We start from the raw sequence: 24,372 nt of genomic DNA, 5'->3' as shown, positions 1-24,372 counted from the left end.
ACCTGTCCCACTGGGAAGGCGAGTGACCATGGGGACAGGCCGACACAGGACCCTGGCAGGCCCAGGTGAGGCCTGGTGAAGTCAGGTGAGGGGGCAGCAGAGCTGGCTTTCCCATGACCTCCGGGACTCACCCCCCCCACACCAAACCCCCGCCAGGGTCAGCTGGATCTTTCCCCAGGACAAGCGGGGCTGACTTCCTGTTTGCTGGCTCTCTCTCTGCCCTCTGTGCACAGTCGGGGAACGGAGGTAGAGAGCACGGTGGGGCGCCAGCACTTTGCAAGAAGGAGCCTGCACCCCTGTCACAGCAGGAGAGGCGGACGTACTTGGCTGCAAAGGCGGCCAGGGTTAAGCAGCTTGGCTCTGTGGTCCCACACTCAAGAGGGCAGCTTCGCAATTCTGCTGGTCCAGGTACAACCTGGGGTGAGCGTGTGCCTGGGCACTGAACAGCGGTTTGTGCCCTGAGGACTTGGAAGGGCCTCAACTCCTGCCAGCTCCCAGAAGCCATTTGGGGGCCCGGCAGGCAAAATCTCTCATCTTCCCACCTAGCTCTGCACTTGGCAGAATATGTAGGACTGGGATTAAACCCGGGCCTCCCGTGCGCGCGCGCGCGCGCACACACACACACACACACACACAGCCTGTGCTTCAGCCCTCTCCCGGCCCCAGAGTTGGATTCCTTACCACAGCGACTGCGTTGGAGTCCAGTAGCTCCTGGGGGGACATTGCAGTGACATAAGCGACATTGGCAAAGACATACACAAACGTGACCAGTGGGATGGAGATGAAGATGGCTCTGGGAAGATTCCTGCAGAGGGAGAGGAGGTGAGAGGGGGAGTGCCTGGCACCCATGTTGCTGGCTGGGCACGAGGTCAGGGAATCTCCACCCGCTGGGCCATCCTCTCCGTGGAAGGTGGACGGGATGCAGGAACTGACAGTGGTGGGCATGGGGACCCAGGGTCTCACACTGGAGAAGCCTGAGCTCCACGGCCAAGGCATGTCCCGGGGAGGGGACTTGAAAGTCTGAGGCTAGTAATATGCTCACCCTTGTGATAGATCTCTTCCGGTTCAGAATCTCCCAAGGCACCCCGTTTCCCACCCCGCCTGTCCCCAGATCGCTAGGTCAGGCTCCTGGAAAGCTCAGAGAGCATATTTCACAGGTCACCAAGGCGGAGCTTTTAACCTGCTCAGGGACTGGATCATTCGCCTCCAGGCAGAGTGAATAGCAAATGGCCCAGGTCCCTGGTAAATGAGCTAACCCTGCAGATGCATTAGGTCAAGGTCGGACAGGAGTCAGAGGGAGTCAGAGGGTGTGCATGCGCCGTGTATGTGCGCGCGTGTGTCGATTCCCCCTTTCCTGTGCCAGGTGCTGTGACCTCTGAAGGGCAGGCCAGAAGCTGCCTGGGCTATTTCAACTCACTTGTAGGGATCAACAAGTTCCTCTGTCACGTAATTAAGAAAGTTCCAGCCTCCATAAGCAAAGGAGCCTTGAAGAAAAGCCAGTGCAATGAGGCCAATGTCGGGATCCTGGAAGTTCTCAAATGCGTTCTTTGGCTCCAGCCAGAAGTATCTTCCTGTGGATGCAAAGGGTGGGTACCCACTCAGAGACAGGGCAGGCCCGAGAAAGCCTGGCAGCCACTTCTGTCTCTGCCTCTCCCTGCAGCAATGATCAGCTGTTTCTCATCTCCAGGAAACCCCACGCATCGAAGAAGGGGACCCACCAAGAACCTGATACTCATGAGTCCATCTGGAGGTACAACTTCTAAAAGTACAGTTCTAAAATTTCATTTGAGGTAGGGTTGGGAGCCCTCAGGGGTTGTTCCTGCTGGTGCCTGGGGGACTTCTTGGTGCCAAGAGATCAAATCTGGGCTTCTTGCAATGCAAAGCCTGTATCCTAGCCCTTCCAGCTATCTTCCAGTTCCAATATTCCCATATTCCCTTTTATTTTTTTTTTGGTGCGGGAGGGGGGTAGAGGGGCTGATTATTGCTGCAGAACCACATCAGGCAGTGCTCAGAAGGATCATGTGGTACCAGTGGTAGAACCCAGGCTTCTCGCATGCAAGGCATGTGATATACCGTTTGATCCATCTCTCAAGCCCCCTGAATAATCCTTTCACAGAAGGCAAAATAACTTGGATGTGAAGGTCAGGAGAAGTTCTGAGCAGGGCAGAGGAAGTCAGGCCTCGCTGACTGCGCCTGAGGAATGCAGGATTAAGGCCATCAGCAGTCTCTCAGACATCTTCTCTAGTTTGTTTTTGAGTATTAACCCACATTGGTGCTCAGGGGTCACTCCTGGAAATGCTTGTGAGGTGGGGACACATATGTAGCGCCAGGGATGGGGCTGGGGTTGGTAGCATGCAGGAAAAGCACCTTAACCCTGTGCTATCTTTCCAGCCCTCTACTGACCATTTTCCCTGATAATATGGATTTGGACCCTTTCATGAAAAAGCACCAAGAACAGCAGATACTCAGGCACCGCTTTTCCTAATGTTCTATTGGTTCAAGCTTACTCTGCTTTCTTTTGGTACTGTACGCCTAAGGGGTGTGCTTGGTTCCCTTTCTGGCCTCCTAAGGCTGGAGATCCTTGAGTCAGGAACCATTCGGTTGCCTTTCCAGCCCTTGGCACAGTCTTCCCCACAGCAAAGACCCTTAAGAAAGTTTGTAACGAGCTGCTGAGTAACAGTGCACACTTGCCTCAGTCACCTGCGGATCCAGCACTTGGACAGATGAGAGAGAGAGAGAGAGAGAGAGAGAGAAAGAAAGAGAGAGAGGGAGAGGATGTCGATGGGTCCCATGGGTGACTTACATGAAGCATATCACTCCTAGAATTCTTCTTCCATGAAACTTTGTTAATCCAAGTTTCATTGCCAAGGGCCTTTCCCTATCTACCTGCCTACATCAGAGAGAGATAGGCAGAAGGTGTGGCAAATGGTAAAGCATATGCCATGCAGGTGCCAGGCCCTGTGTTCAATCCCCAGCACTATACACCCCCCCCCCCCAAGCATCAAATCATACCAGCATAAGTTGATTCAGAAAGAGAGTAGCGTGACCAGGAGAAAGCATTAGGGCCACACCAGGAGTCACTATTGTTGAAGATAGCACAGTGATTGACTTAAATCTAAATTCTGCAAACAATATAACCTACTCAAGAACTTTAATCCAACCAATGGAAATACTCGGGTACATTATAGAGCAAAAACTTAATTATGCTTCCTGTAATAACGTTCCAGGTATCCTACACAGCCCTTGGGGGAGGGAGGGACTGTTGGTGATTTGACTCTTGGAGAGGCAGCGACACTGGGCCAAGCGGCATGGTGCCACGGTCCCATGGTAACCAAATACAGGCTCGGACTTGGAAAGGACCAAATCCAGTTGGGAATGTTGGCCAGGGCCCCAGGAATGTAGAGCTCTCTTGAAGAGATTATGAGAATTCTAAAACCTATGAAAAAAAAAAATCCTCTCCTCTATCCTTTAAAATGCAGACAAGACAGAGTGTGAAGAGGGAGGGAGCTTGGGTGGGGTTGTGAAGACAAGAGGTCAGCAGGAGATGGGGGCATGGAAATTCTGCAAGGGGTAGGGTGGGGGTGGGGGCTGATGGCGGGCAGGTCTCCTTCCTGGCTCCCTGAGGGAAACGGTTTCTTTCATGCCAGGGCACAAGTCATTCAAGACCGGAACTCGGAAATCCCAGGGTGCACACACATCCCAGCGCAGAGGGAGATGGTGGGTGTCCCCCAGCACCCCTGCCCCCCGCTCCCGTCCCCCAGGACACTCACCCTTGCAGATCTGCACAACGCCCATGATGATGATGAGCGCGAGGGCCAGGAGCTTCCCAGCAGTGAAAATATCTTGAACGCGGGTGGCCCAGCGCACGCTGGAGCAGTTGACCCATGTGAGCAGCACTGGAACGACAGAGCCCCCAAATACACATTCAGGATACCTCAAAACCCTTCTGGCTGGGGGGATGGGGGGGGAGGAGGCAGCAGGAAGTCTCCCGGCTCCCTGCAGCCAGGACTAGGGGAATATGCAGGCCACAGAGGCGGCCCCAGGCGCAGACACTTTGTCTAGGTTAATGGGTTACAAATAGGGATTATGTGTTGCAAATTAGAGCTTGTCAGAGCCGGTTGGTCCCGACCAGGGCTGGAAGCCAAAAGCAGGCAGGCAAGCAAGCAGGCTTTGTGTGTGCGTGGGGGGAGAGGACCCTAGCATCAGAGCTGGGCCCCCCCCCCCAACAGACCTCGGTTTCCATCACTGTAAGTTACCTTCCTGAGCTTGATTAAGATGAATTATTAAGATCTACTTAAGTGGGCCGGAGCAATAGTATAGCAGGGAGGGCATCTGCCTTGCAAGCAGCTAACCTGGGTTCAATCCCCAGCATCGGTCCTGAAGCAATGCCAGAAGTGATGCCTGGATGCAGAGCCAGGAGTTACCCCAGAGCATCGCTGAGTGTGACCCCAAAAGCAAAAACAAAAACAAACAAAAAATAGATCTACCAAAGTGGGACTGGAGAGACAGTAGAGAAGAGAGGGTGCTTGCCTTGCACAAGGCTGACCCAGCTTTTATCTCCAGCATCCCATTCGGTTCCCCAGGGCCCAGCCAGGAGTGATTGCTGAGCTTCAGAGCCAGGAGTAACCGCTGAGCATCGCCAGGTGTGGCCCAAACACTTAAAAACCAACAACTGTCAAACAACAAACTGTCCTCCCGTTGTTCATTGATTTGCTCCAGCGGGCCCAGTGACGTCTCCATTTTGAGACTTGATGTTACTGTGTTTGGCATATTGGATATGTCACGGGTAGCTTGCCAGGCTTTGCCGTGCAGGCGAGATACTCTCGGTAGTAGATACTCTCAAGATACTCTGCCGGGCTCTTGGAGAGGAGCGGAGGAATCGAGCCCGGCTCGGCCTGGCTGGCTGCGTGCAAGGCAAAAGCCCTACCGCTGTGCTATCGCTCTAAACTACTAAATTATGACTATACATGATAAAAGTATTTTTCAACTTATAGTTTGGTAAGATTTGGCCAACTGTTATTTAAAGTCCCCGACGTGTTGTTCTCTTCTGAAGTCAGTCCCCTTCCCGAGGGCAGGGTTTACTTCTACAATCAATCACTGATTTGAATTCTCTCCCAATAGTCTTACTTTTTCCAGAATTTCTGAGAAATGGAATTATGTCCTGGGACTAGAGCAGTAGTACAGCAAGCAGAGCATTTGCTTTGCTTGAGGCCAACCTGGGTTCAGGTTTGATCCCAGCATCCCATATGGTCCACTGAGCACTGTCAGGAGTGAATCCTGAGTGCAGAGCCAGGAGTACCCTGAGCATAGCTGGGTGTGACACCAAAACAGAAAGGGGGGAGGGAGGGAAGGAAGGAAGGGAGGGAGGGAGGAGGGGAAAAGAAGAAGGGAGGGTGGGAAGGTGGGATGGAGGGAGGGTACTACGTCCTATGTAACTTTTGGCTCCTGACTCTTGGAGTTTGTGCCTTTCTATTATGAGCAGTATTCCATCTAATGAATGTTCTGCATCAGTTTCATTCCAAACTGGACTCTGGGTTATTCCCAGTTCGGGGCTATTCTGAACAAGGCTGCCACAGACACTTGCCGAGATGCCTATGAGTGGATTGTGGACATCTCTGGGCAGAGTTTTAATTTCTCTGAGTAAATAAACACCCAGGAGTGGGATTCTGGACCCCAAGGTAAATGTGTGTTTAAGAACTGCCAGGTTGTCTCCCACAATGTCCTGCCACAGTGTGCCACGCACCAGCCTGGCACCAAGGTCCGGCCACTAACTCACCAGCACCTGATGTTGCAAGCTGCAAAAGCCCATCTAGTTGGAGCGACAATAGTGGGTAAGGCACTTGCCTTACATGCAGCCAACCCAATTTCAATCCTTGGTGCCCATTATGGTCCCAGAGCTCGCCAGGAGTGATCCCTGAGCACAGAGCTAGGAGTAAGTCCTCAGCACTGTCAAGTGTAGCCCAAAAAACCAAAGTCCATCTGTACTAAGAGTTGCACAACAGAATGTTATGGCGACTTTGCCATGCATCTCCCGAGTGAACAATGAGAATGCTGTCCTCGACTTACTTGCTGCCATCCCTGTATTTCTCCTGCAGAGTGGGGGCTGGGTTTGCTCAGCCTCTTGGCCTAGGACTCATCAGCTCCCTTGAAGGTTCAACCACATAGATGGAACTGATGGAGGCTGCAGAGGTGTTCAGAGTCGAACAACAGCACAGAGGGGCTCTCCCTCACAGACACACCCTGTAAGCCTGTGGGTTCAATGTCTACTGCCCTGCCATGGTCCATGGACCAGAGGGAGTAATTTCTGAGCCAGGAGTAACCCGTGTACAAGGCCGGGTATGACCCAAAAGGCAGAAAAAAAAAAAGAGAGAGATTGAGCCCATCAAAATGTAAGCCCTAACCAATCAATCTGCAAAAAAAAAAAAAAAAAAAAACCCAAACCCCAAAAACCTGTAGCACTGTCCTCCCGTTGTTCATCGATTTGCTAGAGCGAGCCCAGTAACGTGTCCATTGTGGCAATTGTTACTGTTTTTGGCACATCGAATACGTCACGGGGAGCTTGCCAGGCTTTGCTGTGCAGGCAAGATACTCTCAGTAGCTTGCTGGGATCTCTGAGAGGAGTGGAGGAATCGAACCCGGCTCAGCTGGCTGGCTGAGCAAGGCAAATGCTCTACCGCTGTGCTATCGCTCCAGAAAAAAAAAAAAAAAAAGAAAAGAAAAGAAAAAGGAAAAAACATCCAAAAAACTTTAAAGGGCCATGGGGTGCTCGCTTTCCCTCCCGCAAGCTCGCACTCTCTTTCTCTCTCTCTCTCTCTCTCTCTCTCTGTCTGTCTCTCTCTCTCACACACACACACACAAACACAAGGGTCCCGCATAAACTCTGGCTTTGCCCTCCTAAAGGAAAGTGGCAGCTGGAATTAATCCTTTTCTCTTGCTAATAATCTCATTAACACAAAAATTTCCGCTTTATACAACTGCTGAGTGCTAGACTGGATTCTCAGAATAAAGTCAGTCAGACCTCAAATTCATTTGTTAGCGTTTCCTGTTTTTGAGGGGTGGGGGCTCCCCGCAGGTACTGGGGATTGGAAAAGCTGCCCGGTACAGGTCAGGCCTATGCTCTCTCTGGCCTCTGAGCTCACTACAGCCTGACTCTCCTTTCTGCTTTTCAGTAAGGATCACTCACTGCAGAACCAGGGGGCTGGGCCTCTCCAGCAATGCCCAGAGGAAGCCCAGAGCTGTGCTGCTGCTCAGTGACAGTGCTCAGGGTTACATTCAGGATTAAAAGGACAGAGGGGGAGGCAGTGCTGGGGACTGTGGGGTTTCTCACATGGTAGGCATGTACTCCATGACTCCGAGTCATCTCCTGAGCCCAAATTTCCTACCGAGCCGTGCTCATCAGTTCTCCGGCTCAAAGCTTAGGGGGACATAACAGTGGCAGGGACCAAACCCAGGCTCCCACAGCAAGACTGTGCTCCAACCGCCTGCCCCTGTTCTTAAAAATTAGGTTTTCGGGCTGCGCTGAGCAATACTACAGGAGTTACTCCTGGCTCTGCACTCAGGAATTACTTCTGGCTGTGCTATAATCCCTTCCAGGAGATTGAACCCAGGTGGGCCGCGTCAAGGCAAACACCCCATCTGCTGTATCATTGCTTCAACCCCATATTCCAGTCTTTTGAGCATCTTCCCCGGCCCAAATTTTCTTTTTATTTGCTTAATGGCTTTTGAATAGGGTGCTTGACACAGGCAAGTGCCCTACCCACTCTTGTATGACTTCTCCAGCCCAAGTCCCCTTTCTGAAAAACACATATAAACGTGTGAGATTCTCTCCTCAACCTCTGACTTCACACAGACATCAGGTTGTATTATCCTGAAACTCGGCTTTGACTGCCCAACTATCTCCTAAGCTTATCTGAGCCGAAGAACATTTCAGCAGAGTCAGGACTCAACATGAGTCTCCACCTTTGACCTGTTCTTTCTCCCTGTGCTGACTCCACCTGGCAAACTTCCAACCTTTAAGATCCAGCTCAAATGTCACCTGTTCCATGAGTCTGATAGTGCTTATTCCTTAACAAGGTGCCTGGCAGGCCAGATCTCTCAGCCATGCTTTACAGATAAAGAATGAAATTTGTTCGACTCTTAGATCTCTGCATTTCTTTACTTTTTACAGGTCATTATCAGCTGCAATGGGCTGTGGATTCTGGGGTCCAAAGACCAGGTAGGTGCTCCCAAACACTCAGTCCTGAGCACTCACTGCCTGCATTATCAGAATCAGTTCCTGGGGCAGGAGAGATAGGACAGTGGGTAGGTCATTTGCCTTGCATGCAGTCAAGCTGTGTTTGATCCCTGGTCCCCACCAGGAATGATCCCTGAAAGCAAAGGCAGGAGTAAGTCCTGAGTACAGTTGGGTGTGGCCCAAATACAAAAACCAGAAACTGGTGTTTTTTTTTTTTTAACCTCCCTCCCTGTCTCTTTGTAGAGGAGGGCAGGAACTGAGCTTTTTCTCTACATTTTGAATCCCAACGCATGGCAGGGCATCTACACCTCAGCAAACACTACAAACAAACATCTACACTGACACCAAGAAAACGTCTCAGGGGCCAGAGTGATAGTACAGAGGGTAGGGCGTTTGCCTTGTACATGGCCCACCAGAGTTCAATCCCCGGCATCCCATATTGGTCCCCCAAGCACCGCCAGGAGTGATTCCTGAGTGCAGAGCCAGGAGTAACTCCTGAGCATAGCAGGGTGTAGCCCAAAAAGCCCGCCCCCCCCCGCAAAAAAAAGCTCTCAATTCATTAGCTCTCCAATCTCAGCTCATTCTACACTCTCCACAAGGCATACCCATTTTCCCTGCTCCTCAGCAATCTCACAAAAAACGGCACAATTCCCAGTAGATTTCAGAGTCAAAGAGTAACAGGAAATGGAACTTTAAAAGAAGAAACTCTTGGGACCACAGCAACAGTACAGCAGATAGGCCATTTGCCTTGTACACGGCTGACTCAGGTTCAATCCCTGGCATCCCATCAGACCCTCCATGCCCCACCACGAGTGACTGTTGAGCGCAGAGCCAGAAGTAACCCTTGAGTATCATCACCAGCGGCTGACCCCCCAAAATGAACTCTTGACTTTCATGGAGGAACTGTTATCCAAGAATGTGTCATAGCAGGAAAACCTATGGTCAGATCATATGAAGAATTTGAAGCACTCAGGACCTTTTGTGAATAAATGAGTGTTCTAGATGGACTGAGATACCCTGATAAATAGACTTTGGGTTTGTCTTACACAATGGAATCAGGACTTAGGCATCACATACCTGGCAACAACCCAATGCTTGTCACTTCTAAGCAAATGTGCAGGTGACCTCTACTTTTCCCCAGGGCTCTGAGGTCACTGGGTCTTCCAGGGGTTCCAGGCAGATGTGGCAGGTGACCAGAGTAAAGGCAATAGATTTATAAAAGGAAAGGAGATTAGCAAACAAACCCCCTAAGGCTCCATCCTCTGAGGATAACAGAATAGGGAAGGGATCAATATCTCAAAGAAACCCTCCTAGGGCTGGAGAGCTCAGCCCTGGAAGGCGATCAGAAAGGGGAAATGAAGACAGTGGGGAACACTTGTGGGAGTGGCTGGGGCAGCTCAAGACACTCTTCTTCCCCAGTGCTGGGATGGAAAACCCAAAATCACATCCTTAGGAGGAGGAGCGTTGTCCTGATAGCCAGAAAGATGCGTGAACTCCGCAGCTCCTTGGAGATAGTTACAGGAAGGGGACAGTCAGATAAACATGTGGTGGCTCCTTGGATGCCGCACACTTATCTCCACCAGACCCCTGTCCTGTTCTAATATTTAACTTTCTACCTTTAGAGAACTTTCTGAAACAAAAGAAAAAATTCTGAGAATGAGATGGGGAGCTGGGCTGCCTGAGACACTAATTTCCTGGGTCAATGGCTGCTGGCACCACATCTGACCTCTTACCTGCAGAGGGCCAGCAGCACCTCCGGACTTAGGAAAGAGGACAAGGCAGTCTCCTGGAATCCCAGGATAGTGAGTCTGATTCAGGGAAAGGTCAGTGGTGAGTGACCTGGAGGTCCCTGGAGAGCGACCAAGCTGAGCCCCCGCCCCACACCCATGGTAGTAACTGACCTAATGCCCCTTGCTGCTGCTGAAAACTAATTCCCCCCTGCAGACCCCAAAGTCCTGCAAGCTGGAGGTAACCTGACCATAGGGAAGTCACACGTAGATGGGGAGCCAGCAGCTGCTACTGCTGGGAACGTAAAGGTCCCACCTCCATCCACCCAACCACCCTCTGCAAAGGGCAGCTGCTGTGCTGTGTGCCAGGTGCTCTGAAGTCGACACACAGGGCCTTGGCTCAGGAGGCAGGCAGTGTGAGCGCGAGCAGCGTGAGATGACCAAGGTCAAACAACGAGGCCTCACAGTGCCTTCCTGGAAATGAGCTGCTCCCCCAGAGGAAGCCCTAACGCACCCGGGGGGTGGGGGGCAAGGGGGGGTCACAGATGCTTCCTATTGGGGGAGACCTTAGCAACAGGGAGTCTTACTCTGCACACATTTTAAAGGTTAAAGCTTGGGGCTGGAGAGATAGTACATTGGGTAGGTGCTCACCTTGCCCATGGCCAAGCAAGGCTCAATTCCCCAGCACCCCATGAAGTCCCCTGAGCCTACCAGGAGTGATCCCCAAATACAGAGCAAAGAGAAAGCCCTAAGCATAGCCAGGTGTGGGGAAAAAATAAAAATCAGATAAGGCAACTTGTCCTGAACATGGCTGACAAAGACTCCCCATATGGTTCCCCCAAGCCCCAGCAGAAGTGCAGGAGTAAGCTCTGAGCAATACTGGGTATGATGGGGGAAAAAAAAGGGGGGAGGGAGTACAGAGGGAGTACTCTTGCCTTCACATAGCCCCAGTTTGAATCCCCAGCACCACACAGAGTCAGTCGCCTGAGCCCAGCCAGGAGTCAGCCCTAAACTCGACAGCAGCAGGAGATATAGTACAGGAAGTATAGCACTTGCTTCGCATTTGGCCACTTTGGCCAACCCTGGTTCAGTCCCCAGCACCGTCAGGGTGACTCCTGAACACGGAGCCAGGAATAGCCTCTGAGCACTACTGAGTTATGGCCCAAACTCCCTCCCACAAAAGCCCCCCACCAATAGTGACCCTGAAATGAAGTCACTTGAACCAATCCTATTGTCCAACCAACACATACATATGAGGGTGAGGGGTATCCCACGCAGACTGAACAAGGGGCTTCTGCATGCCATGCAGGGAGCTACCTCCCTTTAAGCAATCTCCCTGCCCTACACACCAAGGATAAATTCTAACTGAACTGCAATTTCAACCCTGCCCAAAATGCAGGGCTGACCGGTTTCGGTCAATAAGTGATCATCTGTCACAGTGTCTTGTCTTCCCCTGAGGAAGTCACCTGCCCACAACATTTTCCCCTTTGGTCAAAAAAACCTTGCCCCATCCATACTCTTTCTGATGAAAAACCTTCCATTTTATCTCCACTAGGTAGGATGCTGTCTAAATTGTGAAACACTGATTGAAGCCATAAAAAGAGATCTTTCCATGCCATTCTACAACGTTCTAAAACCAACTCTGGTTCTCGTCCACTGCAATCTGGCTGTGGGGGTGGAAGAAGTTTCTCTACACTCCCTTGCAGAATCTCATGTTTCTTTGCCTTTCTTGGACATTTTTCTTCTCTGTTTTGTACCCTATCTGTTCCTCGGAGTGGGGGGTGGGGAGACTACCAAGGTGAAAACTATCAAGAAGAGACCAAGATGCTCAAGTCAGCAGTGGGTTATTTAATCTGCCCAGTTCGAAAAGCTTAAGGTCAAGGAGACAGAAGGGACGCACAGGAGGGCAGGCAAGAGGGAGATGGAAACCCAGCAGTCACATGCCCTTCTCAGCACCCAGGGCCTCGGGAGTTGCCAAGTAGAAGTGGGTTCAAGGACTCCAGCCTCCACGGAGTCCTTCTCAGACCCATGAGCTGCAGATTCAGTCCTAAGTGCACGGGACAAGCCCCTGATCCCAGCTGAGGTGTCTCGACCCCACCTTAACTCTCAGATTTAGGCCCCCCTGGGCAATCCCAGCCACCTCTGCTTAACTTCCTTCCTTGGACAATAATATCAGAACTCCCGGGTCTCAAGAATGACCATCCCAAAGATGTGTATATCCTAATCTCTGACAAGCTATCTTTTCCGAAAAGGGAAGTTTACAAATGTGATTAAGCCTCAGGCTCTCAGCATGTGGAAATTATCCTGGGTTACCGGAGTGGGTCCTTTAAAGCAGGAGAAGAAAGAATTGATGAAGAAGCAGGCCAGACAGCCCAAGTGAGGCTAGATGCTTTAAAGGCAGAAGAAGGGGTCTTGGGCCAGAGAAGACAGAGATTCGTAGAAGACCAGGTTATTATTTATCCCCAGGGCTTCAGGAAAGGAGCCTTACAGATCAATTATGTGCAGGACTTCTGCCTCTCAGAACACAAGGCATCCATCCGTGTTTTGAAGCTGTGTGGGGTTTTTGGTTTTTGGGTCATACCCAGTGATGCTCTGGGGTTACTCCTGTCTCTGCACTCAGGGATCATTCCTGGTGGTCTTTGGGGAACCATTACGGGTTGCTAGGGATTGAACCCGGGTCAGCTGCATGAAAAGCATGCGCTCTACCTCCAGCCCTGTTTTTTTTTTTTGCCCCACTACAAATACCATAGTTTACAAAGTTGTTCATGATACATTTGTTACAGGCATTCAATATTCCAACACCAGTCTCACCACCAGTTGCTTGTGGTTTGTTGGAGCAATCCAAGGAGACTAATCTAAGCAAGACCTCAGAGGACCCGAGAGCAGGGGGTACACTTCACAAGATAAGAACCCTCAAAGTACCTCCAGACCTCACAGAAGGAGCCAGAGGCCTTGTTGGACCTGGTCAGAGAAAAGCGGACGCTTGCTACAAGTGGGCAGTGAAAGTAAGGTCACCAATATGCTGACCTACTTGGCAAGTGGCCACGCCACATGAGGGCAGCCAACTCTTCCACACCCCTGGGAATCCTATACCCGGAATGTTACTGCTGCCACCTCTTCCCCGGGTAATTCAACCTGAGCAGAAACAGGCTTGTCCTACTAGTACTCTTGGGCTGTTTTTCTGTTTGTATGTTTTATTTTGCTTCACTTTTGGGATCACACCAGGCGATGCTCAGGGGTTACTCCTGGCTCTGCACTCAAGAATTACTCCTGGAACCATGTGAGATGCCAGGGATCAAATCTTGGTTGGCTGCGTGCAAGGCGAATGCCCAACCCACTATACTATTGCTCTGGCCCCTTGGGTCATTTTTTTTTTTTTGGAAGGGGGAGGAGTGGGCATACCCAATGATACTCAACGATTACTCCTATCTCCGTACTCAGGAATTACTACTCCTGGTGGTGCTCAGTGGACCATATGGGATGCCGGAGACCTGGGTCAACCTTGTGTTCAGGCAAGCAGGTGCCCTACCCACTGTACGATCACTCTGGCCCCAATTCTACAATCATTCTTGATGGGTTTCCCCCTTTCCAGAAAATTCAGGGCCAAAGACTCTGCCTGTATCTGTCTGCATCCAATCTCAGGCTCTTCCCACACACGTCCAGACATACGCACATGTGCACCATGCATCCAAGCAGATGCCAGAGTCATTTTGTAAGGTCAATGGGATATTGGCTGCGCAGACACGATTCCTCTGCTGCTGAGTGGTTGGGCCTTCTAATTTAACTGACCAGAGAGACCACAGCAGTAGTCAAGATATAAAGTGTCAAGGATTACAAACAGTTGAAATGAAGAACAGGAGGAATGCTTTCTGATACATTCCACCTTAGTCAATTCTAGAAATCCAGGTGAAAGACACAATCTATAATGAGCAAAAACTTAGGGAGCAGGGGAGAGGGTCAGGTCACAACGGGCAGTGCTGGGGATGGAAACCTAGAAGACCAAGTGCTTGCAAGGCAAGTGCCCTACCTACCCACTATCTGGCCCAGTAAAAACAAAAATAAAAAAGCAGCCCTGAAGTAGCCCAAAGGCAAGAAGCCCTTTGAAATGCAAATACAGGGCTCTTCAAAGAGGAGAAACTGAGGCTACACCCGAATGCAGAAATCCAGAGAAGGGTGGATTCTCACAGAAAAGATGCTATGGAGATTATCAAAAGACCATCAACACTACCAGGTTTTCCTGTGACAAGGCCCAGATTTACCTTTACAGAAGCAAAACTCCAGAAAACCCCCTTGGAAGAACTTTCTTTTTTTGTGATTTTTGGGCCACACCATTTAGGGCTTGCCTGATCACTGGCTCACACTTCAAGCCCATGTTCTCCCTTGAACATACATCTCGCTTGTTTATTTCCACCATGGAGAAGCCTGTGTTCCCTCCCAAACTTCTCTCAGCTCACATCTTGGGCCACACCGATCGTACATTGGGTAGGGTATTTGCTTTGCATGTGGCCAAGCCAGGTCCGATCCCCAGCAACCCAAATGGCTCCCCCGAGCACTGCCGGGAGTAATTCCTGCGTGCAGAGTCAGGAGTAACCCCTGAGCATTGCTGGGTGTGACCCAAAAAGACAAAAAGTTTCAAGAAAAAATTTCTTGCTTCACCATTCCACCTCCTCCTGAAATTCTTTTCTGTGAGGGAAAGGTGACGGAGCCACAACGTGTGTGCCAAAGTGGAGAGTGACCTGATCTCGGCCAGGCATTTCCCCGAGCACTGGTGGCCGAGACGTGGTAACACTTTTCCAGTCGAGCTCCCTCGCTCCCCACCTTCCGAGCCACAGGCAACTAAGTCCTGGGGTTGATTTTCAGTCTTGGAAACCATATGGCGCCGGCACAAGTGTCTGCTCCTCTGCTCTCTTCAGGCACCCCAGGCAGGGGAGGGGTCCGGTGGATTTCTGGTGTCTTTGTTGGAGTTCAGAGAAAGCAAGCAGGGCTCAGACCACGGAAGGTTTGATCCCTGGCACCGCAGAGAGTGCTCCATGAGCACTGAGCAGCAAGGAGCCCCTGAGCACCATTACGTGTAGCTCCAACACACCACTCAAAAAGTTACATGTGAGTTCTCAGCTGTGCAGGGTTCTGGCACCCTGAACTCCCACACTGTTCAGGGGTCACGTGTGCTCAGCTCCCTTTCTCTCCTTGCCTGTCCCTGTTCTCTCACCCTATGTCACTCACTCCCGCTGGCCTGGCCCCACCCCAGTTTACCTTTGGGGCAGCAGGAAGTCAGACATCAGTTTGGGAATGGGGTGGAGTGTGTGTGGGGGGTGGGGGGCGAGGACAAGGGGGTGTACAGATGGCTCCTCCTCAGAAACCGAGGCCTGGGGCAGAGACTTATATGGAGGTGCTCCCCAGGCCCTGGTTTCCCCCACATCACCATCATCTGTTTCCCTGAAGCCCTGAAAATGCCAGTTGGATTTCACGGTCTCTCTGGCTCGCACATGACTCAGGAGTGGGCTGGTAGCAGCTGGGAGAGGCATATTTTTCCTCTCAGCCTTTCCTGAGTAAGGCCCGTCCGGGTCTCTTCCAGTGGGTGAGAAAGCAGCTCAGACTTGCCAAAGTCCTCAGGACAGATGGTGCAGAAGAGCCGGGGGAGGAGGAACACTGGAAGCCCAGGGGAGGACGATGATCATCGCCACAAGGAGAGCGGGTGGGCATGCTGAGGGCAGCCTCCCAAGCCAGAGTCAGAGAGCAGAGAAGGCCGGAAAGAAAAAAGAAAGAAGGAATGTACTCAGCAGACAGTTGCAGAAAAGGCCGGCTGGTGACGCCACTTTGCAGAGCTCAGAACACCCTGTTCCTCTCCAGAACTTCAAAATAAGCACCTCTCCGGGATGGCTCCAGTCCTCTGGAAGAGCCAGAAACGGCACCAGCCAGAGGTTGCACCTGGGCTGGGGGACAAGCTGCACTTCCCCGGGGCCACCCTCCAGCTCTCCTGCCTCCTTCGGGACCTGGAGTCGGCAGGGCAAGGCCATGCCCTCCTACCCGCCCTCGGCCCAGGGAGCCAGCCGAGGGTGTGGCAGCACTGTGCCCTGTGATAGGCTGCAGGGACTCCTTGAAAGGAGCCGGGCACGTGTTTCTAATTGTGGAAAAGCAGCTCGGGCATCAGCAGTTTCCAAATCGAGGAGGGAACCATCGCCCCATGCCAAAAGGCGCAGATAGGCAAAGAAAACACCCACTGCGGTTGGAGGCACACAAGTCAAGGCTCTGATAAGCTTCCAGCTCCACAGCCCAGCTCGGCTTTACTTCCTGCTCAGACCTCAAAGAAAGGCCTGCAGGGGAAACGGGGATGGGAGCGCAGCCTCCAGCCCACTTCCCAGACTGATCCTTCCCTGCATGGGGAGGGGCCCTATAGCCTCAGGCCTCCGCCTACCTGAAACAAAGGTTCCTATTAGCGTGGATGTAAATATCTTGACTGATGAAAGCAAAAAACATCAAAACAGAGCTATAGCAGAAAGAAAAAAAAAAATCAAAGCAATCCTGCCCGATAAACTCAGCTTTGATCCCAGCCCCGAGGAGGGCCACAATGAGGCTTTGAAATTGGTCTTGCCCGGCCTAACTTTCTGTATTTCTCCAGGCCTTTTCAACTCCAAGCTCTGAGAAGGGTTTGAAAACTCCAGAAGCCACTCTAAGGAGAAGTGGTGTTGGGCCTTCCAGAAAGAGGAGGAGAGGAGAAGGTGGAAGAGGAAGCAGGGAGGAGGAGGAGCAGCAGGAGGAGGGGTACAAAAAGGCCAAGAGGTTTCTGGCGGTCCTGAACCCCGACTTTCCCCCACCCCCAAGGCCTCAGAGACGCTCCAGTTCTAGCTGCCCCAGCCCTGGCCTCTCTTCCCCTTCCTTCTTATCCTGATCCTTCCCTGCCAGCAGCCAGACCCACCCGAACTTTCTGCTGAATCACCATTCAGTGCTTAGTTCAGCCAAGAGGACTGAAGATCCCAGCTCAGCGTTTTCTGACAGCTGAGTACTTGTCTCTCCAGCGTGCACGAAACATGACTCCTGAGCCCGGGTTGGGGAGAAGAGAAAAAGTGACACCCCCCACCCCCACCCCTGCACACATACAAACTGCAAAGCCAAGAGAGGAAATACACCCTGGCACCTCGGAGAACCCTGTTCTACTCGTACTTAACAACTGTTCCAGCACCTCGAGGGAACCAGGGGCCAGTACTGCACAAAACTAACCAGATCTCCATCCCCCAGACCTGGAGGCCAGATTGTGAGCGTTCCGTCTCATGAGAAGACTTTTGCATGGTTAGAATCCACCGAAGCCTCCCAGTCTGAACCCAGAGGCCCTGAGATTCCCAAGACCTGCGCAGTTAGAACCCTACTTTAGGGGCAGCTGGTGCATATTTAAATCTTGTCCGCCCCTCCTGGTTCCCCAGAACCAGGAGGCCTCACTTCCTGTCTGATGCTGCATTTTAAGTATGTGACTGAAAACTGGGGTTGCCATGTGAGCCCTCAAGTGATTCACTGGACACAGGCCTTCGAGCTGCAGCACCCGGCAGGGGGTTTAGTTCCCACCACAGCTGTACAAGCGCCCCTTGTGAGCTCAGCGGCTCTGCCTTCTGGCAAACCCTGCAACACAATCAAGTATGTGATCTACCAAGTGGCAAGCCTGGTGAGGCCACAGTGAAGTATGTGAGCACTGAGCAAGTGTGTGTGTGTGACTCCATCATCTGTTATCACAGTGACAGCAAGGGGTTAAGATAGGGGAGAAACTGGAAAAAAAAAAACATCATTGCAAAAGCACAACTCTTGGGTGAATTAATAAACCAAAAGCACTGGCCTGGGGGTGGGAGTGATAGTACAGTGGGTAGGGCATTTATTTGCCTTGTACTTAGCGGCTGACCAGGATTCAATCCCTGGCATCCCATATGCTTCCCCGAGCACCGCCAGGAGTAATCCTGAGTGCAGAGCCAGGAGTAACCCCTGAGCATTGCCGGGTATGACCCAAAAAGCTAAAAAAAAAAAAAAAAAAAAAAGCTCTGGCCTTTGGGGAACCATCCAGTGAACCTGAGAATCAGAGCAAAAGCCATGAGATAATAAGAGTTTCTCAGCCGGTTTGAAGAAGTCAGAAAACTAGGCACCATCATGAGGGTGTCGACTGAGACCCCTGCTCACTGTACCAGTGGGCATCCACTGGAATGTGTGGAAGCATGAAAAGAGGAGAACCCTGATAACAGTGGAACCTAAATCAGCCCAAAGCCATGGAGGCCTTTGACACAAAAGACCCATCTCTGGGGGCTAGAGAGGATAGTGCAGAGGTAAAGGCGCTTGCCTTGCACACAGTCATCCCAGGTTCAATCCCTAGCACCCCATCTGGTCCTCTGAGCCCCGCCAAAAATAATCCTTGAGTGTGGAGCCAGGAGTAAGCTCTGAGCACTGCTGGGTGTGGCCCTCCTCCCCGTAAAACCAAACAAAAAAGACCCATCTCTGGAACCTGGAAAATCACAAGATGAAGAATTCCAGGCCAGGTGCTCCAGGAAGGAGGAGAGGCTCCACAGGCCAGGTGAAGACCATTAACTCTCTGTGCTCTCCCCCTTGCAACTACCCTAGCAACAGACTGTGGGGACAATCTGAGAAAGCCATGTAGAAACTGAAAACCTTATATAAATTCACTTGGTAGAGGAAAAGGAGCCTCTCTGCTCTCTGGCCTGTATCTGCCTGAGATAGGGGCTTTCTTATTCAGTTGCATTTCCGGGAAATGGCCAGTACATCCCTGCTTGAGATGTGTATTAAATTGCTCTCTCGCTCGCTCTCTCTCTAGCTCTGTCTCCCCCACACCCCCTCCCCCCCTCCCTCAAATAAACCTATTTTCTTCACTATGCATCTCCTGAAATTCTTGTCTTTGAGGAAAGGCAACAGAACTGGAAAGCCTGGGTAAGATGTTAAGAATGACTTTCGGGGCTGGAGCGATAGCACAGTGGGTAGGGCGTTTGCCTTGCACGCGGCCGACCCAAGTTCGATTCCCAAGTTCGATTCCCAGCATCCCATATGGTCTCCTGAGCACCGCCAGGAGGAATTCCTGAGTGCAGAGCCAGGAGTAACCCCTCTGCATTGCCAGGTATGACCCAAAAAGCAAAAAAAAAAAAAAAGACTTTCCTTTCTTGTAAAGAGCAATTCCTTAATTCCTTGTTCCAGCCTGGGTTCCACGGCTCCCTAAGAGTGGCAGGGAACATTTCCCACACCAGGCAGAACAAATGGAAGGCAGCGGCGATTCAAAAAACAGCCTTCTGGGGCTGGTGGGACATGAGGTCTGTACCATGCAGAGGCTCATCACAGACTCTCATTAGCCCGGGATATACCCAGGCACTTCCAGGATGTCTGAGGTGGGTAGAAAGAAACGTGATTTGTACAGCTTCCTAGTTCTTCCTAGTTCATAAATCAAGTCCAGCCAACTGGGCTTCTAAATCTCCCTTCATGCCATTTATTGATGTTTCTGGGACATACCTGGCAATGCTCAGGGCTCAATCTTGGCTCTACACTCAGCAATCGTTCCTGGCGGTGCTTGGAGCACCATATGGGGTGTGGGAGATCCAACCTGGATTGGCCACGTGCAAGGCCAGCAAGCGCCCTGCCCGCTGTGCTATCTCTCTAGCCCTCATGCCACTTTGTAAACACTTCTCTGACCCGGACAAATTCTTAGCTTGCTCACTGATGTCCCTGCCCTGAGTGTCAGATTTTCACCCAGGGTGAGCCTAATCATGTGACAACTTTGTTCGAAATGCTTCTGAGGGTCCCAGTCCTTGGATTAAGGCTTTCTACTGTCCCCCACCCCCACCACCAGCAGTGGTTTTGGTCAAATCTGGTAGTCTTTGGAGGCTACTCCCAACCTCGGTGCTTGAGGGCCATTCCTGGTGGTGCTGAGAGACGTGCTGTATTGGGGGAATCAAATCTGGGCCTCCAGCATGGAAAGCATGTACTCAGACTATTGAACTCTGGCCCAAAGTCTGTTCCTTTCTTTTCTTTTCTTTTCTTTCGGGGGGTGTGGGGAGAATCACATTCAGTGATGCTCAGAGGTTACTCCAAGCTCTGCACTCAGGAATTACTCCTAGCGGTGCTTAGGAGACCATGGGGGATGCCGGGGATTGAACCCAGGTTGGCTACGTGCAAGGCAAATGCCCTCCCTGCTATACTATTGCTCCAGTCCCAAAGTCTACTCCTTTCTGACGATCCTAAGGATCCTTCAGAATCTGCCTTCTAAACTGAAGTTACTAAGGAGGAGGAGGAGGAAGAGGTGGACTAAAAGGGCCCAATGCAGTTAATGGGTACCTGGATGGTGGGCATGGCAGGATAACAAAGTAAGACATTCACATTTACATTCTTGTAAGCCAATGTCTGAATAAAGAATTAAAAACGAACTTAAAAAACCATGTGATAGGGGCTAGAACGATAGGAGAGCGGGTAGGGCGTTTGCCTTGCATGCGGCCGACCCAGGTTCAATTCCCAGCATCCCATATGGTGCCCTGAGCACTGCCAGGAGTAATTCCTGAGTGCACGAGCCAGGAGCCAGGAGTAGCTTCTGTGCTTCAGTACACCTCGGGGTATGACCCAAAAAGCATAAAAAAAAAAAAGTCATGTGATAGTAGAGCGGGTAAGGCACTTGCTTACACGCAATTGACCTGGGTTCAATCTCTAGCATCCCAAATGGTCCCCCAAGCACCATCAGGAGTAATTCCTGAGAGTGGATGATCCCTCCACCCCTCCAAGAAAAGTCGGGTTTGGACAATTGATGATCTAGTGTTTTCACAAACACTAAAATACCCAGGGCCATACCTGATAGTGCCTGAAGCCTGGTGCAGGGACTGAACCCAGAGCCTAGTGCATGCACGGCATATATTCTCTGAACCATCTCTCCGGCCCAATTCAATTTGGCTTTTTTGCGGGGGTTACACCCAGTGGTGATCAGGACCTACTCCTTCCTCTGTGTTTGGGGACTACTGGCGGGAGCTCCAGGAACCATCTAGGGTGCTAGAAATCAAACCTGGGTCAGCTGCCTGCCAGACAAGTGTTGCATTATAGCTATGGCCGCTTATATTTGATTCGATTTTAATCCCTGACCGACAACCTCTCCAGCCCCACGTGAAAAGCCTGGATGAGAGAATGTGAAGCCACAAAGGAAAACGAACTGAGATTAAGGGATTTACAAATTAGGAATGACTGCTGAACTTTCCAATGTCAAGGGATTAATTTGCAAGAAACTTGCAAAAACAACTCCTGGGTTTATCTATCAGAGTTTCCTGTACCAAGCACCTAGAAACTCTGTAGAGGAATAGCAGAGCAACTCAAGGTTAAGAGAAGCATACACAGGGAAATTCCTCTCCCTTCCAAATTGCTCAAGGAAGGAGAAATACGAAGCTCTGGAAAACTCGGAATGACGAGATAGAAAACCAGATAGGAGGCAGATGTTGCTGCTCAAACACAGAATATTCCTCTCCCCCAGGGCTGGAAAGGAGGCACAGCTTCCCCAGGAAAAGACATTCAGCATTCAGGGAGAGCTGAGGGTATCAAGTGAGAAGGGAAAAAAAGGAATCCACATAGTGGGCAGTCCCCCAAGTCCAAATGAGGAGAAAGACCAATCCCAAGCAGGAAAGAGAAACTGCCTGCCCACTCCCCACCCAAGTAAATCTCAAGAGTAGGAAACAAGAAACATAATAAAATAGGAGACTGCAGAACATCTGAGTTCCTTCTGTGTCTCTCCTTAAACACCCTGTGGGGGAGTTTCTAATCGCCCCCCCCCCACGTGAATGCCTACAACTGAGGATAATACTGAATTCTCTCTAGATTGTGTTTTTTTCCTATGTGTATATACCTAAAGCTTAACTCATAAATAAGTCATGAGAGGACAATAATAACCAGTAAGCTAAAATAATACAAACTGGATAAACGTTATATGGAACTATCTGGTCTCTCAAAACGCTTTACTGCACACAGTATTTAGGACTGCAGTTGACACTGGCTAGCTGAAACCAAATGCCAAGCTGTGGGGGGTGGGGTGACTGTTGTAATGAGAAACTCAGCCAAAAGATGCAGACAAATAATAAAAAAGCAAACTGCATAACCTATCAGTATATGGTCTTATAAGCAAAGATGTATGTGGATGGATACAATATTTTATTTTCAGGGACCCACACACAGAAATGCTTAGCCTTATTCCTGGCTTTGTGCTCAGGGATCACTCCTGGAGGAACTTAAGGGTGCTGAGAATGGAACCCAGGTTGCCATGTGCAAAGCAAGTGCCTTACTCACCATCAGATGGCCCCAGTGGACACATTTTATTTCAGTAGGTAAGAAAGGACATCCATCCATTATAGGCACAATGCCTGGGCAGGGAAGAATTTCATGGTCTACACTATGTATTATTTGAATTCTGTTTTGGAAGGGTTCTACTTTTTCTTTTCTTTTTTTTTTCTTTTTAGGTCACACCCCGCGATGCACAGGGGTTACTCCTGGCTTTGCACTCAGGAATTATTCCTGGCAGTGTTCCTGGCAGTGTTCAGGGGATCATATGGGATTCTGGGAATCGAACCTGGGTCGGTCTGATGCAAGGCAAATGCCTTACCCACTGTGCTATCGCTCCAGCCCCTTGTTGTTGGTTTTGGCTTGGGGATGCTAGGGTTTGAATCCGGGACTGCTACATGCAAGTGCCTGCTGTACTGTCTCTCTGGCCCCTAGGAGGTTTTATTTTTTTGGAGGGGGGGCACACTTGACAGTCCTCAGGACTGACTCCTGGCTGTGCTTGGGGAACCTTCTGGGGTGCCAGGGATCTAATCGAGGTCAACCGCATGCAGGACACGCAAGTGTCTTATCACTATGCTCTCTATGTCCCATCCCCCCACTTTTTTATGTGGCACTGCGGTGTCACACATATAGGACATGCACTTTAACACTGAGTCACTGCCCTAGTCTCTTTTTGGAGGTGGGGTGGGGAGGAGGTTGGTCACACCCAGCAGTGCTTATTCCTGTCTGTGTACAGGGATCACTACTGGTGGGGATCGGGGGATCGTATTGGGTGCTGGGGTCAAGCCTGAGTCAGCTGCATGCAAGGCAAGAGCCCAGTATTATCTCTGGCCCCTCAACAGCCTTTCTCTTTATTTTTTTTATTTTTGGCTTTTTGAGTCATACCCAGTGATGCTCAGGGGTTACTTCTGGCTCTGTACTCAGGAATTACACCTGATGGTGCTAGGGGATGTCGGGGATCCAATTTGAGTGGGCCGTGTGCAGAGCAAACATCCTATCAGCAAACATACTATCATTATAGCTCTCCCCAGTCTATTTTTATCTAGACAATATCATCACTCATTTATGAAATAGTAAATAAAAAAATAAATAAAAGGAAGAATTGATGTATGGACAAAGGAAAGGAAGGGGTAAGAGAGAAACACCAAAGTCACCAAATCCAAATTCTAACAAGCCTCACCCCCTCCTTCCTAACTCCTTCCTCCCCTTAATATGCTTGCTCTGGAGAAGGGAGAAAGGCTTTTCATTTAATTAAAATGTAAAATGCTTTCTTTTTTTTAACTGACTGGCGGCTCTCAGGATATTCTGCCGACTCAGCAATGAATAATCAGCTTTGACCTAAATAATAGAATAACTCTGAGTGGCCATTGCCTTGCAGAGAGAGGCGTGATCCGAATCTGCAGTTCCTTCTCTCTCCATCTCCATCTCCTCTCTCCCCTCCCCCAGGCGGATGTGCAGGGAAGCCAGTTTCAGCAGGTTCTGCCTCTCCTCCCCTCCATCTGGATCTTTGCGCCATCAGTCCTCTTCTGATCTAGCTCAAAACTCTCTCCCCAGGAAACTGGACTGGACCTGATCTCCTCCCACCCCCAACCTGGCCCAGGGCTGGGCCACACCTGCCTCTGCTGATGTCTCCTCCCGAGTGCCCGCTACCTTTCCAGCCCCTCCAACTCTCAGCTAACAGTGGCGGGAGCACATATCAATCTGCCAAAATGACACAGCAGAAAGCAGAGCTTCAGACATAAATTACTTGCAGGCCATCCCAAGCCGTGACTGCTTCCAGCAATAGTACCGCTGGATTTTGCTACTCTCGGCTCTTGTTTCCAAAGAGCACGAGATCGACCCGAAGCAACTGGCTTGCCTGGTGCGCGCAGAGTGGATGGAGCACAGTGGGATACGGTGCAGGTGTGAGAGATACCAGCATTGGGGGCGGGGGGGGAGCCTCCACCAAACCTTTCTGACAACCCACTTTCTATTTTACTGATCCCCTATGAGATCAGAGAAGCCTACAGAACTGTAGGCTCCAAACTTAAAAACACGCAACAGGGCCTGGAGAGGTGGTACAGCGGGTCGGGCACTTGCCTTACACGTGGCTGACCCGAGTTTGATCCCCAGCACCCTATACAGTCCCCAGAGCCC

The 24,372-nt window shown here is 50.8% G+C and overlaps 1 protein-coding gene across 2 annotated transcripts in view; it reads right to left on the bottom strand.

The window, feature by feature from the left end:
* SLC7A8 (solute carrier family 7 member 8) overlaps positions 1 to 24,372 on the bottom strand; it is a 59,935-nt gene that overhangs the window by 10,993 nt on the left and 24,570 nt on the right. The window contains exons 5-7 of one of the 2 annotated variants that reach the window (XM_056133660.1): positions 3,771 to 3,896; positions 1,418 to 1,571; positions 682 to 805 (exon numbers count right to left, since the gene is read on the bottom strand). In XM_056133660.1, coding sequence (XP_055989635.1) covers positions 682 to 805; positions 1,418 to 1,571; positions 3,771 to 3,896 — 404 coding nt within the window. Of the gene's footprint in view, positions 1 to 681; positions 806 to 1,417; positions 1,572 to 3,770; positions 3,897 to 24,372 lie in introns of those variants that run through there. The other variant, XM_056133661.1, reaches the window with a different exon arrangement.

This window comes from Sorex fumeus, unplaced genomic scaffold, assembly GCF_029834395.1.
Source record: "Sorex fumeus unplaced genomic scaffold, SorFum_2.1 ptg000098l, whole genome shotgun sequence".
Lineage (NCBI taxonomy): Eukaryota > Metazoa > Chordata > Mammalia > Eulipotyphla > Soricidae > Sorex > Sorex fumeus.
This window is presented reverse-complemented; position numbering and strand designations above follow the sequence as displayed.